At 42.7% G+C, this 12611-nt stretch overlaps 1 protein-coding gene across 1 annotated transcript in view; it reads right to left on the bottom strand.

Moving 5' to 3' along the window:
• Positions 1 to 550: 550 nt before the first annotated feature.
• LOC142660234 (phospholipase A and acyltransferase 2-like) overlaps positions 551 to 12611 on the bottom strand; it is a 51794-nt gene continuing 39733 nt past the window's right edge. The window contains exons 3-4 of the mRNA XM_075836817.1: positions 4672 to 4931; positions 551 to 766 (exon numbers count right to left, since the gene is read on the bottom strand). Of these exons, the coding sequence (XP_075692932.1) occupies positions 665 to 766; positions 4672 to 4931 (362 nt within the window). The 3' untranslated portion in view covers positions 551 to 664. The remainder of the gene's footprint in view (positions 767 to 4671; positions 4932 to 12611) is intronic.

Here is a 12611-nt window from a genome sequence, read left to right as displayed (position 1 = left end):
TCCCCATACATTTCTAACATGTCAGCAGCACATCTACCAGGGAGATGAGCTGCCTACAGCGATAATATTTTTGGCTGCGTAAAAAATACATTCAGCCATTGAACGAGCTTTTGCTCATTCTTCGGCTGATCGTTGCCCGGTTTAGACAGGGCGATGATCGGGAACTGGCCTGTGTAAAAGGACCTTTAGTCTTAAAAAAGGTTGGACTTAGTAAAGTCTCAGAACATATTGATAAAGGAGTCACACTCAGCATGAATCTAAAGCCCTATGTATTTTTCCAACACTTTTATATGTATTGGAAATAGTGTCACAAACGCCACATTTTTAATGTATAATTTGCACAAAAACATCTAGTGTAAACATTATGATTAATCTGCTTCATTGAAACAACTCATGTCAGTTCCACATTTACACTTAGGCAAGTTTTTTTTAGAAAGCCAATTAATTTTCAATACTAGTATGTTTTTAGAATGTGGGAAAAGACTGAATTCTTGGAGGAAACTCACACAAACATGCAAAGAATATACAAAACCCAAGCAGATGTTGCCTATTTATATACATATTATAATATTTATTATTCAAATATGCTAATCTTTAAAAACTTTCATTTACTAACAACTCCCCCTCCCCCTCCAAAACATGTCCCTGCTGATTTATCCTCTTTTCATTGGTTCTGTCTTCTGTTTCTTGCAACAACAGCTATGGTGGCCAGTGCAGCAGCAAAGATTCCTACTCCAACACTTGTATATGTGACAGCATTAACAACCTGAAACATAGAACAATTGATTGGTAGATTACATTGTATTATATAAAGAATTAGGCTGGGTTCACACGACCACATTAACGTCCGTAATGGACGGACGTATTTCGGGCGGAAGTCCGGGCCCGAACTCAGTGCAGGGAGCCGGGCTCCAAGCATCATAGTTATGTACGACGCTAGGAGTCCCTGCCTCTCCATGGAACTACTGTCCCATACTGAAAACATGATTTCAGTACGGGACAGTTGTCCTGCAGAGAGGCAGGGACTCCTAGCATCGTACATAAGTATGATGCTAGGAGCCCGGCTCCCTGCACGGAGTTCGGTCCTGGACTTCCGGCCGAAATACGTCCGTCCATTACGGACGTTAATGTGGTCGTGTGAACCCAGCCTTATATTCACCCCATACAATACTTTTATGACCACTTGGTATGGCCAGCAAATAAAGCCACAGATGTAAGGAGAATGTATCAGCTTGCACTAAGCATGCCCGTGCCCGTTCCATAGTCTTTCTACCTATAGGATGGGGAAATCTTTCAAGGTTCACTCTTATGGGATTTGTTTCTACAAATCTAGGGGTGTAGTTATAGACGGTGTGGACAAAGCAGTCACTCCTGGTTACTGAGGGTGCCCAGAATCTCCTCTGCCACATAAGACAACAGTATTATAGATGGCACCAAAGTAAAGTTAGATTATTAGAATTGTACTGTATTTTCTATCCTTTTTTTTTCATTCCTCTTCCCTATCCGTGTCCCTTTCAGATAAAATTGGAAATAGTTTTTTAACGTCACTTTGGAAAACGTTCTAACATAATATATTAGGTAATATAAGGCATCAACCCAACAAAACATAGTGATAAATTCATGGCTAAGTTTATGGTCACAGATTCTTTTTGATATGCTTTGTGATGGATCCTAATGAAACTTTTGTTCTCAAAATTATAGTGGTACTACTATAGGGTCTAATCACATAAAGTGCCTAGGAGGGACAGATGTGGCTTCCCTTGGTAATAATACTGTAGCTGATTGACGGGTGATAGAGTAGCTAGACCCACAGTGACAAGCTGATCGCTAGGGCAGCTTCTATTTATCAGGGAAGTAAAATATTTTTCTCAGGGGCTGCAAATGAAATAAATAAAACCCAAAAATAAATAGTTACCTATCCTTGCCCCCGGCGATCAAGCACTGAGCCTCTGGCGGCACTCCCGGTGGTTGTTTACATGCACATAGCATGTAATCGCTGCAGCCAATCAGAGGGCTGAGCAGGGCTCTCTGGGCACGAATCCTATTTCTGGCATGAAGCCAGAAATACAACATATGGCCGCTGAGCCCTCTGATTGGCTGCAGCGGTCACATGATACGCTAGATCTCCGGGGGCAAGGATAGGTAAGTATTGCTTTTTGTTTTATTTATTTCATTTACTGCCCCTAACAAAAAATTGTCACTTCCCGGATGACCCCTTTAAAGAGGCTGTCTCACAGTTTCTTTTGTGTGTCTCAATGTTTTTTATAAGTCTGCATTGTTATTCTATACACCGTACAGCCATAACGTTAAAACCATCTGCATAATATTTTTTAGGTCCCCCTAGTGTTGCCAAAACAGCCCTGACGTGTTGGGGCCTGGACTCCACAAAACCTCTGAAGATGTCCTGTGGTATCTGGCAGCAAGATTTCAGCAGCAGATCCTTTAACCCTTTCAGGACCAGACTAATTTTCGTTTTTATGCTTTCGTTTTTTAAAAGGTCAAGTTTTTTATTTTTCGGTTGACACAGCCATATGAGGGCTTAATTTTTATGGGAGAAGTTGTTCTTTCTAATTGTACTATTTAATATTATGTGCAATGCACTGGGAAGCCGGAAAAAAATTCAGAATGGGGTGGAATTGGAAAAAAACAGCAGTTCCTCCATTTTCTTATGGCTTTTCGTTTTTACAACTTTCACTGTACGGTGAAAATGACACATTATCTTTATTCTGCAGGTCAGTACGATCACAGTGGTACCAAATTTATATAGTTTTAGTTATGTTTTAGTACCTTTAAAAAAATGTAAGTGTTTGAAGGAAACAAAAAATGTTTTGCATCACCGTATTGTGACCCCCCCCCATAACTTTTTTATATTTTTGTGTACAGAGCGCTGTAAGGCGTATTTTTGTACGTGCAAAGATGTAGTTTTTATTAATACCATTTGTGGAAATCTCTGGCATTTCAATCACTTTTTATTAAACTTTTTGTGGGAGTTGAAGTGGCAAAAAAACTGGGATTCGGACATTTTTACATTTTTCCCCACTACGGCGTTCATTGGTATTGGATAAAAATTTTCATAGTTCGGGCATTTCCGGAGGCAGGGATACCTAATGTGTTTATATTTATTTTTGTTTATTTATTTTTATATGTGATCTAGGGAAAGTGGGTGATTTGAATTTTATATTTTTTTTATATTTTTTTATTTAGCCCACCTAGGGGGCTTGAACCTGCGATTGTGATATTGCAGTCTATGGCAGGATTAGTGCATTGTGACTGAGACCTGCCACAGGCAGGTTACAATAGCATGGCAGGGAGCGTTCACAAGGCTCCAAGCTGCTAGAGGAGTACACCGGCTCCCACGATCTCGCCGTGCGGGAGCCGGTGACCGGCTCTGAAGTCAAAGGGACCATAAAAACCCTTCAGATGCCGGTGGTCACATCTCACACCAGCATCTGAGGGGTTAAATGCTTGCGATCAGAAAGTGCTAACGAGCTTCGTTTTGGTCTGTGTGGGAGACCACTGTGTCTCATCCCGTTTCCATTCTCTATGGGGATGTATGTGCCGCATTCCATCTCTGTATGTGTCGTTAATAGACACATACAGAGATGAAAAAAAAAATGGCAGTCCCCATAGAGAAGTAAAAATTTAAAAAAGTAAAAAGTAGAACACACGTACACAAATAATTTTTTTTTTAATCATACTAAAAGCAATATGATAAAAAAAAAAATTCATGACACCTTCCCTTTAAACTTATGCGTTATGTGTTGTAATAACTTTTTTCTTTTTTTATCATAGCGAGCATTCATTTAATTTTTTTTTTTTAGCAATTTTTAGCTCTCCTGTGAGATCGGACCACACAGTTAGCCTTTGTTCACCACACGCATCAATGAAAATAGGGTGCCCTTGACCCTGTCGCCAATCGTCCCTCCCTGGACCACTTTTGTTAAGTACCAAACCCTGCATACAGTAAGTACCCTACAAGACCTGCCATTTTGGAGATGGTCTGACCTAGTCGTATAGTCATCACAATTTGGCCCTTGTCAAAGTTGCTGAAAACCTTATGCTGAGGCCAGACTTAGACTTTTGTTTTGTAGTGAATGCATTAGGCTAGGGTTAACTATCTCTCTACAAAAAAAATCGCTTTGATGTTGCGGTGATAATTCACAGTCCATAGAAATACATTTAGTAGCTTGAAAAACTCTTTAAAAATCGCTCCCAATAAGTGTGTAGCACTGAAATCCCAGCATGTAGCAATTTAAAAAGATAAAAATCGATTCAAAATTTAAAGTGATTCGCTAACTATTTTTTTTTTTAATCTCTACATGCTGGGATTTCCAAACTACACATTTAACTGGAGCGATTTGTGAACAGCGATTTTTTTTTTGTACTGAGCAGTAAAAAGTACAGGTCTAGTCCCAGCCTTATACCAATGGAAATTTTTCTTGTCAAGTGGTTTTAGCTGTGACTACGAAAATTGTGGCAAAATTTTTTACAAAAACGGCTCATTTAAATACAAACTAAAATTCATTAGACAACATATTTCCTCATGCTCAGTTTTGGAAATAACCTTGACAAGTTTTAGGTCACAAGCTGCTTTCTCTATTTTTGACATCTCCGTCACACTGTGTCTCATCACCATTCAGTTTGGTACTGTATCCAGATAATAGACCATACCTGATCAGAGAAGCCTTTTCCGTATCGCAGTTCTGTCGCAAAGTGTTCACAGTTGGCACTGGTAACACTATATGACATTGTTTGATCCACCAGCTGCAGGGCTGCTCGCACCACCTTTCCTGGGGAGTATGGCGTTAGTTTCTCATCAAACTTGTTGTTAATCTTGTAATTGCATCCATTTGCAACATTCTCCAGATGTTCTTTTCTGACTACTGCAAAGCCCCCAAAAGCAGATGAGAGGCTAGTCTGACCTTCTTGATCTGAAAAGTGTAAGGACAGAGTTAATGCCATGATTCTCACTGACAATGTGATATTGTTATATAGAACTGCCGGGCCCATGCCACATGCATAGGGGGGGGGGGGGGCGCATTACCGGGGAAATAGAAATGGGAGGTGCCGAGGTCAGATGGCGCTCTGGTTGAGAGCCAGTCTGACTGGAAGGAGCGCACTGAGCAGTTATGCAGCTGCTCGCTCCTGCACCCGGCGTCTCACTGTCCCCTGGCATGGCGGAGATTAAACAGCTGCTGGAGCAGTTTCGTTCAATAGCAGGGTTCAGATTGGCTTAGGGCCCAGCTTGTCGGACTTGTAGGCGGCCCGACTGGGCCTAGTTTACCTGCGTCCCCAGCTGAGATCAGGCCCGGGGAAGAGGCAATGGAGGGGGAGACAGCTGGGGGACTGCAGGACCGCGATCCCCAGACAGTGTGTCCGCGGCAGTCCAGGAGGACGCAAGCGCCGTCTAGGTTGAGCCCTGACGTCACTCCCAGGGTCCGGCGCAGGGTGGGGAGCCCATCTAGGGCCCCTGTAGGCCGGGGTTCTGGACCCTCTCCTTCAGGCCACAGGCCCCCTGGTCTAGTAGAAATCCCACCTCCCCGCCCGCCTGTTTTCGCGATGGTGGTTCCAGGATCTCCCGCCAGCCACAGTCGGTGGTCGTGCCGGGCAACGGCAATGGGCAGCACCCCACTGGCTCGGTGGTGGAAGGATAATGGCCGTTTCGGGCTCTAGCATCGGCTGTGGTTCCAGTTCGGGCAGAGGGTGGCTGGAGCTGCCCTTCGGGTTCGACTTCTGGATTTGTGACGCAAGGTCTGTTCAAATTGGAGGAGAGCGATGGAATCTGTGATAGTCAACTGGATGATCCTGCTCAGCCTGGTGAGTGTTTTTCCTTTCCTTACTCTATTCACGCTATAGTTAGGACCCCCGGGCTTCGGAGGGGTCCCTGGGTGGGGCAGTTAGGGGGTCTGGAAAAGATCTGTAAGGACAAATAAATTGAGATATTTTCTCTTCTTTGATAAGCCAAGATAGGTGGAGAGTAAAAAGGAAGAGGAGGTGAAGAGGCAGTACAGATTGATACCTCAAATTTTCCCTAACTGGTTGCAAGAGTTTGCAATATTGGCGAGTATTATAGGGGAAAAAGCACCATATAATTGTTCTGGCCTTTTTTGCTATATGGACGCCATAGAGGGGTCTTACAGGGTATATGGGGTTATGGCTTGGCTCAGGTACGATTAGCAATTTAGACAGCGTAAGACGATTCGCCTGAGTATCTAGTGGGACCTATGGCTGTGGGTAATGGCCCCGATGTGTTTTTGCCGGGAGTCCTTTCCAGGGGGGGGACGGGGTACTGGCCAGTATGGACAGCATGGGGCGGGAGTACAGCAAGGTGGAAATGCGGGCGGGAAGTCAGGCCTGTGTTGGCAGTTCAATTAAGGACAGTGTAAGTTTGGGTCAGGGTGTAAATTCCACACTCCCATTCCATCTGTGGAGGTGCATCAAACAGCTCGTCCCCATATTTTAAAAAGGGTAAGGGAAAAGGGGGCAGCTTAGGTGGCCAAGGGGTTGACTCCGGTGAGGCTGGAAGAGATGCTCCCCTATCTAAATAGGTTTCCTGATAAGGCTAAGGCATTATTATTGGAGTCAGGTTTTCATGATGGTTTTTGTATTTCGGCTCCTCCACATGCTGTTCCTTTTTCAATGCGTAACTTAAAGTCCACCCGTGATTTCCCGTCGGTGGTGACTGACAAGCTGGGGAAGCATGTGGGTCTTGGTAGGATGGCGGGCCCGTGTGTTTCCGCCCCATCTTCCGATTTGGTAGTTTTTCGCCTTGGCGTAGTTCCCAAAAACTAGCCGATTAAATTTCGCCTCATCCATCACCTGTTGCATCCGAGGGGGGCGTCGGTGAATGATGGGATTTATCCAACACTTTTTTCTATGGTGTATACTTCTTTTGATGTGGCGGTGGATTGGGTGTGATGTTATGGGAAGGGTGGGCTTATGGCAAAATCTGATGTGGAATCAGCTTTTCGTTTACTTCCAGTAAACCCCGAGAGTATTCGGGTGTTGGGTTGTTGTTGGAATGGGGCATATTTTGTGGATAGATGCCTTCTGATGGGCTGCTCAATTCATGCGCCTACTTTGAAGCCTTCAGTTCGTTCCTGGAATAGATGATATGTGAGGTGGCTGGTGTTGCCTGCCTCATTCATTACTTGGATAACTTCCTTTGCTGTGGTCCGACGGCGTCCCCTGTTTGCGCTAACCTTTTATCAATGGTAGAATGGGTGGCTGGGCGATTTGGTGTTTCACTAGCCACTGAAAAAACTGAGGGTCCCTCGTCGGTTTTGGTATTCCTCGGTATCACGATTGATTCTGAGCAAATGGAATGTTGGCTTCCCCAGGAGAAGTTGGAAGATTTGAAGGCGTTGGTGGGCAAGATGTGCCATTTGCGGCAGGTTACATTAAATATGCAACCTATCCTTGGGAAACAAAACTTTGCTACATGGGAAGGGTTTTTTGAAGGCGCTTAGTGAGGTCAATGGCACAAGTCAACAGATGTCCTTGTGTTGCAGGTTGGGGGAAATGATCTAGGGGTCAGGCCTTTCCGCGAGCTGATCAGGGACATCTGTTATGATTTGCTTCGGCTGTGGTCACTTTTTCCTTGTGTGGTTGTGGTGTGGGTAGAGATTGTGCCCCGTAGGTCGTGGAGGACCGTCAGGTCTGTTGTGGGGATTAATAGGGCTCGTGTGAACGGTCTGGCATGTTGAATTTCAACATGCTTGCTGCTTTTGTTCATTAGTAGATAAGAGTTGAACAGCAGCTTTCTCCCTTTAACCCATTGAAAACACATGCACGCTCGGATGAGTTGAGCATGCATGTGTTTGACGAAGTCGAGAGGAATAGCATTCGGCCTACAGCTATATTAAGTGTATGGCCAGTTTTAGATTAGATGAGCCCAATTTATCACAGTGGCTCATGCATTTGGCGCATCTTAAGACACTTCTGTCTAACTTTATGTTAATTTTTGATTGGCTTTATTTTAGACCAACTTTTTGGCTCAAAAATGGTACAGTGTGGCACATTTTTAGCCATTCCCTTTTTGTGAGGACACACCCCTTTTCATTTAAGCCGCACCACCTTGTCAAACGAGGCAAGCAAACAGTTAAAAAATGTAGCGCACGGCATGTGCATCAGAATTCTAGCTCAATTCAATTCAGAATTGTGACGCATTTTAAATAGTAAAGCTGCCCCATTATTTTTCACATACAGTAACGCTATTTTGCAGTTAATATATAGATGTAATCTAAATGAAAGTATAAAAACTTGGCTGATACTTTGCATCACTTATCTCATTGTTGTCCTGCATTATATCACATGCTATAGAGGAGAACTGCATGAATAATTCTGCTGGTTGCTATTAGAAACGGTCAACAATACAATATTAGCACAGTCCGCTGGATATTATATGAGAATATAAAAGTGAATTGTTACACTATCATAAAAAATACTCAACTGAAATAGGTTGAAAGAAGCCTCTACAGCTCTACAAATTAATCTGTTCTGTGCCCAAACTCATGATATGTTCACCTATAAAGGCAGGTGCACCAAGACATCACAATATTGCAGTTGTAGTCTACGGTTATGTTTACATGCGGCACATCTGTTGCAAAAATTTCTGTGACTGGACGATCCATTCCATACATCTGAATTGGGGTTATTTTTTCAGCATGTGCATAGATTTCTACAAGCCCAATTCAGATTAATGGGATAGTCGCAAAAATTTCTGCAAAACTACTGCTGTGTGTGAGCTTAGCTTAATTTTTCACATTGGTATTTTTTTAATTAACCTTAGGCTTCATGCGCACACAGAGACATGTGCGCATATTCTGTATGGCAGTGCATGAAGACCGTACAGCCTCTGTGTGCTGCCATATGTACAGTGCTTTTCACTGCTAGAAGCAATTTTTGGAGCATGATGAAGCATGCCATGTTTTTTTCTGTTGGATTTGTGCAGAATCTGACAAAAGAGTCTCTGTATGCCTCCTTATGAACAGTACATAATGGCCCCATGCACTAGAATGAGGAACCCAGTTACGGCTCTGTACAAAACAGAACCGTAGTATGACTGTGCGCATGAAGCGCATGCGCAACAATGTAGCTAAGTTGGTTTTTATTGCCACCGTTCTGGGGTACATATAATTAATTCATTTTCGGGGGGGAAAGCAATTTTGCCATAGTTTTTGTGCTTTTTTTTTTTATTTTACCAAAATATATACTTAGTATTCCAAAGCGTTATTGCATCTCAGTATATGGCCCTATTCATCTCACATCGTATTGTGCGAAGCATACGGCCGGGTTCCCAAGGGACAGATACGCTGCACAGCATATCCGACCTGGAACCCGCAGCACCTTCCGTCCAAAAAACCACACTATTGGGGTGAACGAAGTTTCCACTGCGGAATGCAGCGCTGCAAATAAATAACGTTCATACTTACTCCCCTCCCTCTTCTCTGCGCGTAGTCCGGCCTCCTGGGATGACGTTGCACGCCGCAGGTCAATTTATTAACGTTTACGCTGCGTTTATTTTCCGCAGCATGGGTAGGAGATTTTCTAAATCTCATCCACTTTGCTGCTACTGTAAATGCTGTCAAATCTCCACACACAATTCCACTGTGGAAATTCCGCAGCATTTACACTACGTGGGATCCCGGCCTACCTCTGACAGAAGGCTGTGACGTAAGCCACTCTATAGACATACAGTGGAATATGTTGCCCAAAGGTTCTTATTTCTTTTTTTACGGGATGCCACTGCATAGAAATGGTTAGGCGACTACGCTTTTCTACACCGCAAGAAAAAGGTGCCAGCTCAATGGTGGACACTTCTTTGGCCTCTGTCAGGTAAATGGAGCCCTATGAATACGTTAGCATATACGCTGGAAGCTTTTCCCGGTACATATACGCCAAACATATGCAGATGCAGATTTTCATCGGATTTTACACATATTTCAGAGTGGGCCTTGGGGTGAGTTCATAAAAACTCTACTGCAGATTTTGCTGGGGACGTCTGTGCGATAAGATCACAAGTAGCAAGAAAACAAAGGTACAATGAGTGTTACAGGAGGAAGACCGTAATCCGTGGGTTAGTCTATTCACACTCCCGACACTTTGGTAAAGTTTCTGTGGGACTTAGACAGCACAGCGTGATCTCGATCTCACGAGATCACGCTGTGCTGTCATTCACAGTGTGATCTCGCGAGATCACGCTGTGCTGTGTAAGTCCCACAGAAACTTTACTGAAGTGTCGGGAGTGTGAATAGACATCGCATCCTGGCTGGAGGCAATGTCTATTCACTCTCAAGACACTTCAGTAAAGTTACTGTGGGTGTATGTGACAGCACAGCGTGATCTCGCGAGATCATGCTGTGCTGTGAGTACAAATGGGCATGAATGGAGAGAAGTGTATGACGCTGATTGGTCAGCGTCATACACTTCTCTTTACAACGCCCACTTGGTCAAAAGTTAAAAAATGCCCAGTTGGGCATTAAGAAACGAATTAGAATAAATCTAAAATTGTTCGTTACGTCCTCAAAAATGATCGTTTTTCAAAATAAAAACCACTGTTGTTATCTACATTACAGTGCCGATCAGATTATGTAGGAGATAGGGCACTTATAAACTGGTGACAGAGCCTCTTTAACCCCTCAACGGACGGAAAGGCAAACTAAGACCTTAGCTTCCGTTTCCCTCACCATTGAACTCAATTGTGATGGAAATCTAGCTAATGGTTTACGTTTGCCACCGTTGTGACAAGGTTCCGTCGTTTTGACGGAATCAATAGCGCAGTCGACTGAATGTGCTACTTTTAGCGATGCTTTTACAGAAGAAATGTAGGTGGATTTATCGTTTGAAATCACCATATCCATATTGAATCAATGACTATATGTCATATGTAAGCTTTATCTAAATCTCAGTATAATACATGACATATATATATACTATCAGATAAGGGACTATGTTCTACTAATAATATAATCCGATATCTGCATCATAACACAACATGATAAGGGATGTGCTACTAATAATATGATCCGATATCTGCATCATAGCACAGATCAGATAGGGGACTATGTGCTACTAATAACATGATCAGATATCTGCATCATAACACAACTAGATAAGGGATGTGCTGATTTGTCACTGTATATCACTCCCTTAAATATATACTACACACACCCCCAGTGCATTGGAATATGCCATTTATTATACAGTGAAGGAAATAAGTATTTGATCCCTTGCTGATTTTGTAAGTTTGCCGACTGTCAAAGACATGAACAGTCTAGAATTTTTAGGCTAGGTTAATTTTACCAGTGAGAGATAGATTATATATATATATATATAAAAAAGAAAAGAAAATCACATTGTCAAAATTATATATATTTATTTGCATTGTGCACAGAGAAATAAGTATTTGATCCCTTTGGCAAACAAGACTTAATACTTCGTGGCAAAACCCTTGTTGGCAAGCACAGCAGTCAGACGTTTTTTGTAGTTGAATGATGAGGTTTGCACACATGTTAGATGAAATTTTGGCCCACTCCTCTTTGCAGATCATCTGTAAATCATTAAGATTTCGAGGCTGTCGCTTGGCAACTCGGATCTTCAGCTCCCTCCATAAGTTTTCGATGGGATTAAGGTCTGGAGACTGGCTAGGCCACTCCATGACCTTAATGTGCTTCTTTTTGAGCCACTCCTTTGTTGCCTTGGCTGTATGTTTCGGGTCATTGTCGTGCTGGAAGACCCAGCCACGAGCCATTTTTTTTTTATCAAATCTATTTTTATTCATTAATAACAGGTACAAGGTACAGCAACTCCAAAATACAAAAGTACACAAATAGATAGAAACACATGTCATTTCCGTACTGCAGTACTAGGTAGGGTAGCATTCAACATGACAGCCATTTTTGCATTCAATTATTGTACTAATTTGTAATACGATTTTACTGAATTTGAATAACTCTGCGGTCTCAGACATTTGGTTTGATAACATAATACCAATTCATTCTTGGTAAATATCTGTTACCCCAACTCTTACAGTTCACTATTCCACCCTCTTTAATGAACAGTGCCCCTTTGGAGAACCTGTACCCACCAAAACAGGGTTAAAATGATAATAATACAAAAAACTTGGCTCTAGGAGCCGGGTAAATCGAGAAACAGGGGATGGTAAGATGACAGAAGAGCAGGAAGAAAAGAAAGGAGTAAGGGGGGTGGGGGGGGGGGTACCTCTTAAGTTAAGTCAATGAATTGGCATTAACAGCTCTACATGATACTTCAAGTTACTGTGAAGCTCTAAGTAAGTTATCCCAGTGTTGTGTCCAGGGAGCCCATATCTTTATAAACGAGTCGTATGTGCCCTCACCTCTATTGGTCAATTCTTCTAACCGATAAATTTGATTCACCTTATCAATCCACTGGTTCATTGTGGGAGGTTCAATTTGCAGCCAGTGTAAAGGTATTAATGTTTTTGCCGCAGCCAGCAAATGAGTATATAAGTTTTTCCTAGATAGAACTATATCTGATGAAGGGAGTGCCAGAACAATAAGCGCTGCATTCAACTTAACCTGTGTGTTGCATACTGTGTTGGCAGCTACCTCAATTTGTTTCCAGAACTT

This window comes from Rhinoderma darwinii, chromosome 9 (genome assembly GCF_050947455.1).
Source record: "Rhinoderma darwinii isolate aRhiDar2 chromosome 9, aRhiDar2.hap1, whole genome shotgun sequence".
NCBI lineage: Eukaryota > Metazoa > Chordata > Amphibia > Anura > Rhinodermatidae > Rhinoderma > Rhinoderma darwinii.
The sequence above is the reverse complement of the archived record's forward strand: the minus strand, read 5'-3'. Positions and strand labels throughout refer to the sequence as shown.